A 6,243-nucleotide genomic window follows, 5' to 3' on the forward strand; every position below is an offset into this window, starting at 1 on the left:
CTCTGCAGCAATGCTGGCAGCACTCATATGTCTATTACCCAAAGACAACCTCTGGATGCGACGCTGAGCATGTGCACTCACCTTTTTTGGACGACCATGGCGAGGCCTGTACTGAGTGGAACCTGTCCTGTTGAACCGCTGTATGGTCTTGGCCACAGTGCTGCAGCTCAGTTTCAGGGTCTTGGCAATCTTCTTATAGCCTAGGCCATCTTTATGTAGAGCAACAATTCTTTGTTTCAGATCCTCAGAGAGCTCTTTGCCATGAGGTGCCATGTTGAACTTCCAGTGACCAGTATGAGGGAGTGTGAGCGCGATAACACCACATTTAACACACCTGCTCCCCATTCACACCTGAGACCTTGTAACACTAACAAGTCACAAGACAACAGGGAGGGAAAATGGATAATTGGGCCCAATTTGGTTGTTTTCACTTAGGGGTGTACTCTCTTTTCTTGCCAGCGGTTTAGACATTAATGGCTGTGTAATGTGTTATTTTGAGAGGACAGCAAATTTACACTGTTATACAAGCTGTACACTCACTACTTTACATTGTAGCAAAGTGTCATTTCTTCAGTGTTGTCACGTAAAAAGATATAAGTAAATATTTACAAAAATGTGAGGGGTGTACTCACTTTTGTGAGATACTGTATGTACGGTACCAAATTCAAATGCCATCCATCTTGTAGTCCAAACAAGATCCAAATTGTGGTCGTGACATTTCCCTGAAAGCCATAAATGTCAACCTGTTGGTGGCGCTTCAGGAAAAGTATGGATCAAAGTCAGTAGATTTCTTCCTCTGGGAACTGTGAATGTTTGTGTCAAATTTCATGGCAATCCATCCAGCAGTTGATGAGATATTTCTGTCTGGAAATTAAGTTGTGAACGGACCGGCTGAGCGTATGTCATGCCTGTCACAGGGTTAAAAGCCTTCCTAGTACCCATGTGAGGCTGCTATGCTTATTTGAAAACAAAATGAGAATAATAAATAATTTGGATCCTTGTCACCAGTGGTGCAAAATGTAGAGTTTAAGGTTGGGGACAGATGAAAGGCCATGTTTTTACATACTGTAATGGTTTTACCCTCTGTTATGTAGCCATTTTAGGGCATCTCATACTTAGTGTGACAGGCTATTATTAACATGTTAGCACGAGTTAATTTAAGTAAGTAAGTAGGCAGTAGCACAATGTAGTTATACTGGGCCCCAGTGCAAATATTTTCCTTGGGCCAGGACAAACCAGCCTTTGGTCAAAAACATGGAAAGCGGCTGCCTGAACGCCCAATTAAGCTACGGCCACAGAATTCCCCGAACAACTGGAATATTTTTAACCAGCTTACACTAACAAATCTAAACACAAATAGACACTATGACGATAAGCATAGAACTATACCCTTCAAGATAAGCACAGCAACTCATAAGTATAAAGATATGATCACACAGTTGCAAAAAAAAAACTATTCTATCATTTATCAACACAGCAGAAACTCACCCATCAGAAGTTCACTTTATGGGCCTTTTCCTAGCAAGGAAAACCCATTGCAAGAAAGATGATGTGAGGATATCCAAGTACGTTATCGGGCATGACAGGGAAAAGATCATTGGACAAACAGATTTCCCAATTCCCAGCAAGCCTTGTTACGTCACAGCTTTTGAGAACAAAAAAAACAAACCAATTAAATAAGCTGCAGGTAGAAATAATACTTATTTTGATAAAATAAAAATTTTTGGAACATTTCAATAACAATAACATATAATAGGCTTACTAAAATGTATTATAAATGACAATAGGGTAACCACAAACATTATGTAGGAGGTAGAGGGGGGTTATAAATAGCAGTCATTCTACATGTAGAGTAATAGAGGAGTGAGGTCTTGTAGGTTGGTGTGCATTTTTATCAACATTGCAAATGGCAGGTGTGAGGGCCTACGCCACACCCTGCTCCTTGCCACCAATGGTACTTTCTCGTGTGTGAATAAGCTAAAAGCAACCTTAAAGTACTGGCAAAGATGCAGTTAATATAGAATATGCTGAGACACTTTGTGTGTGATTGTGTGTGTCTTATACCAACCAACTGACATTGCTATCCCTACAGCTGTACCACTAGCTTTGCAGAAATACAAATAAAGACATATTCTAATCTGTGTCTTGTTTTTATATTTAAAAGCAAAAGGTAAATATAAAGTAACAAAATATATATTGTTATAAGGTTGCCACTACTGGTACTTTAATTTTTAGATACAAAAAGTACAAGAAAAGAGGAAGGACTTGACAGTCTAACTCACTTCTGCATTAAACATCCTTTCAGTTGCAGCTTCACTGAAGATATTTGCATAGTCCTTTTATTATCCTCACACTGTATAGGTGTAAGTAGCCAGGCTTTACGGTGTCAGCTATGTCTTTGAATCTTGCTGACTGTGCACTTTGGTATCATGCCTGCACAAGACAAATCTTCTGAAACGATGCAAAAGCATTCATTCACCTTGTCCCTGTCTCTTTGTACTTGTTCTTTCTTTGTTCAGGAGGCATGAGGGAGCAGGAGATGAGAGAGATCAAGCTGCATGGGGTCACCAAGTTGGGTTTAAAGAACATTATAGAATTCATTTACACATCCAAAGTCACCCTTGACATGGGTAATCTCCAGGAAACACTGGAGGCTGCAAACTTCTTGCAGGTCATGCCTGTTCTGGGCTTCTGTAATCAGCTTCTGAGCAGAGAGGTAAGGGGTTTTTGTTTCATAATAGAGTCACACTCCTATGATGTTGTATCAATTCATTAATGGCAGATCATTAAACTCAGCTATACTGGAGGTCAAGCTCATTAAGCTGCCAGAGGGATTTGGCAGCTTAATGAGCCTGACCTCAAATGTAACTGTATGCCTCACTGTCCTTTAATGAACTCCCTCTCAGACTCAATTATACAGATTGGTTAATAGTTGCAACTGCAAGAAAGGCAGAGTAATGCAGAGCAAAGCTGATTTTTTAAAAAATATTATAATTTATTCCCCTTCTGTGTTGTTCTTCGATGCAGATCACTATTGATAACTGTGTGGAGGTCGAGCAAATTGCCACAGACTTGCTTCTGGAGGACGTTCAGCTGAATATAGGTGAGTGTTGTGAAAAACTGATCGAAGAGCATAGTGACAAACGTACAACGTACTTTCTTAGACCTGTATTAATACATACATAAGGCTCCTTCAACTCTTCAGATCCTCAGCGGTCCCTATGACCACTTTCTTATATTAAAATAGAAAGTAATAAAACTAAATATTAGTGTATCAGTCATCCTTTAAGTTCAAAAACTAAAGTAAACTCAAGATAACTGATGTTGATCATCCTTGTTTCATCAAACTTAGGAGAGTTTGTCAGCCAGAACCTGTCAGCGATGGTGGAAAGTGGTCGCTACCTCCAGCTCTCCGTAACCAGCATGGCCAACGCTCTGTCCAGCAATTCCCTGGAGGGTTTCTCAGAGTTGGAGCTCTACAACATTGCCAGAGGATGGCTCGACCATGACTACCCCAATCGCCGCTCCTCTGTTTATGCCTTGATGCGCCATATTCGCTTCCCACTGATGAGCCCCACTGAGCTGATACAGATCTCCCAGGATGAGGAAGAGGGAGGAGACTCCATGATGCGCACTGATACAGCTTGTGTGAACCTCCTGCTGGAGGCCAGCAACTACCAGATGATGCCTTTCATGCAGCCAGCTCTGCAAACGGAGCGGACACAAATACGCTCAGACGCCACCCACATTCTGGCACTGGGTGGTGTGATGCGACAGCAGCTGGTGGTGAGCCGGGAGCTGAGGCTGTATGATGAACAGACCGGCCATTGGAGGGCTCTGAAGCCTATGGAGGTGCCACGTTATCAGCATGGTGTAGCTCTTCTAGGCGGCTTCCTCTTCATTGTTGGAGGTCAGAAAACCTACAGTTTATAATGAACACATAATATTCACAGTTCTCAGCTCAAACTGTGCAAGTGTCCATTTAACATGGGTATTTGGTCTAGGACTCACACATAAGCACAAAAACAAAGAATCTAAAATTTCTTGGTCTATGCAAAAACCAGGATAGGAGACTAGATCCTAGCATACAGAAACAACAAGTAAAGCCCTAATTTACTTGGTAAATAGGAACCACTTGGAGGTGAATTCATGGTACATGATGCATCATCCCGACTTTTTAAAATAAGATTGATTCACAGGTTAAATTGTGTCCTCCATTTTGTTACCACTCTAACGCTGATTCTTGTTAACTTCTCAGGCCAGAGTACTTATGACACCAAGGGTAAGACAGCCATAGACAGCGCCTACCGCTATGACCCGCGCTTCGACAAGTGGCTTCAGATTGCTTCACTCAACGAGAAGCGGACTTTTTTCCACCTGAGCGCTCTGAAGGGGAAACTGTATGCAGTCGGAGGAAGGAATGCTTCAGGAGAGATTGGTGAGCTGCTAGTAATTACTGTTCCATGACTACTGTCAGTACTGCTTTTACTACTGTCAGCTGATCAATAGATAATTCATTTTTATCATCATTTAAAAGTCCAAATTTCACAATTTTATAGCTCTGTTTTTGGTCTTCACCAACTCCGGAGAGAAATATCTGTCTCTTTAGCTGCTAAATGCTCCATATGTTCACCAGCTGGTCTCTAACTGTGTCCGTCTGACGTTTGGGGCATGTAGTGTACAGTGTGTTTGTAGAGCTTTACACTGAAAACAGCTGCCTGCTGCGGCATGGAAACAACAAGTGGTAAGAGTGAACTAAAACAGTAAAGTTTGAGATGCACAGCTTAACACTGAGCTGAATCTCAGAGCAGCAGTTTCAGGTGATAATTCTCTGTAGGTTCATCACTACAAGTGACCCAGTTCATACTGTCATATTGTTTTTTTACATTGTCATAAAATACATTGCTAGTATAAAAATATAACTTTAAAATTGGCATGTCAACATGTTATAAGAAAAAAAAAACTTTTTCCACTATACCTTGGTGGACAAAAAAATAACATATGCACATCAGGATGCTTATATTGCCCTTAGAAAAGTTTACTCACCCTTAAATAAAATTCAACCCCAAACATCTGTCTGTCACTTTGATCAGACACTGTGGAGTGCTACAACCTGAAGAAAAATGAGTGGACATTTGTGACCAGTATGGTGGAGCCTCACTACGGACATGCTGGAACAGTTCACGGAGACCTCATGTATATCTCAGGTAAGGTAACAATGTTAAACACTCTTTAACCTTGACATAAGACCAAATGCTTCACTAAAGTAGTAACATTTTCAACTCATGTGAATGCATTCTTGCCTCAGTTTGAACCATCTTGAGTAAGTTCATGTCTATTCACACATCTTTCCATTGAGTTTATTTCTGTTTTCATGGGATAAAGTACCAAGAAGATATTCAATTAAACTCAAAATTTAAATTCCTATAATAAAGATTTCAGTGGTTCAAAGTACAGTTTGAAACATAAAGCAATTTTTTTCTTTAAGAATGATCCAATACTAGACAGTAGGATAATATAGTAATATAAAATTTGCTCAAAGGCACAGTGGCCTGTGAACAAGTGTGTAAAGTCTGCGTTCCTAAATTACCCATTTGACAGTTTCAAAAATGACTCGTGTCCATTTTCTCTATACAAGGTACACATGGTTATGTAACAAGATGTACACATGGAAAGTTGTTAACAGCTAAATACTTAGCTCAGTAATCACTTGCTGGTCTAACCCATACAGTCAGGGTTTATTTTTCTGTGAGTCCATCACAGTGTTTAATGGTAGTTAAGGGTGAGCAGATGAGGGAAAGGGTGACCCCTAAGGTTTCATATTCACCTTAGAGCTCCAGCTATTCCCTTGTAAGTGTTTAATCCTGCCTTTGTCTCTGGCAGCTTCTCTGTTTGTTTATCTTCTCTCCCTGATTCCTCCTCTGCTCCATCATAGACTGTTTCTCTTTATGTCATTCCGCCACCTTTGATGCATCCCACCAATCTTGAATCCTTTCAGCTAACACAACATGATGCTCTGAGCTGAAAGAATGTGCAGTGTTTTCAATTTTAAATCCAGTTACAACAGTGTTAGACTGATCCTTCCCTTCTGTCCAAAGTTATGAATATTTAAATTGTCACAGAATCAACACAGTCAGTTTCTCTTTTAACTTTTGCATCATGTTAATCTGGGTGTAGAGAAGAAAAATAAAAAGACAAAAAAATGTATATAACAAACTACATATTAATCATTGTGGACTAGTA

At 40.3% G+C, this 6,243-nt stretch overlaps 1 protein-coding gene across 1 annotated transcript; it reads left to right on the forward strand.

Annotated features, from left to right (window-relative positions):
- Positions 1 to 2,519: 2,519 nt before the first annotated feature.
- Positions 2,520 to 5,212, forward strand: LOC123965835 (kelch-like protein 13; the record flags this gene model as incomplete). The annotated part of the gene is given in 5 exon segments (XM_046042184.1): positions 2,520 to 2,716; positions 3,028 to 3,103; positions 3,353 to 3,910; positions 4,259 to 4,438; positions 5,094 to 5,212. Coding segments are annotated over 5 exon segments (1,130 nt in total), but the record flags the coding sequence as incomplete, so codon positions are not given.
- Between the last annotated feature and the right edge of the window lie 1,031 nt (positions 5,213 to 6,243).

This window comes from Micropterus dolomieu, unplaced genomic scaffold (genome assembly GCF_021292245.1).
Source record: "Micropterus dolomieu isolate WLL.071019.BEF.003 ecotype Adirondacks unplaced genomic scaffold, ASM2129224v1 contig_11455, whole genome shotgun sequence".
Classification (NCBI taxonomy): Eukaryota; Metazoa; Chordata; class Actinopteri; order Centrarchiformes; family Centrarchidae; genus Micropterus; species Micropterus dolomieu.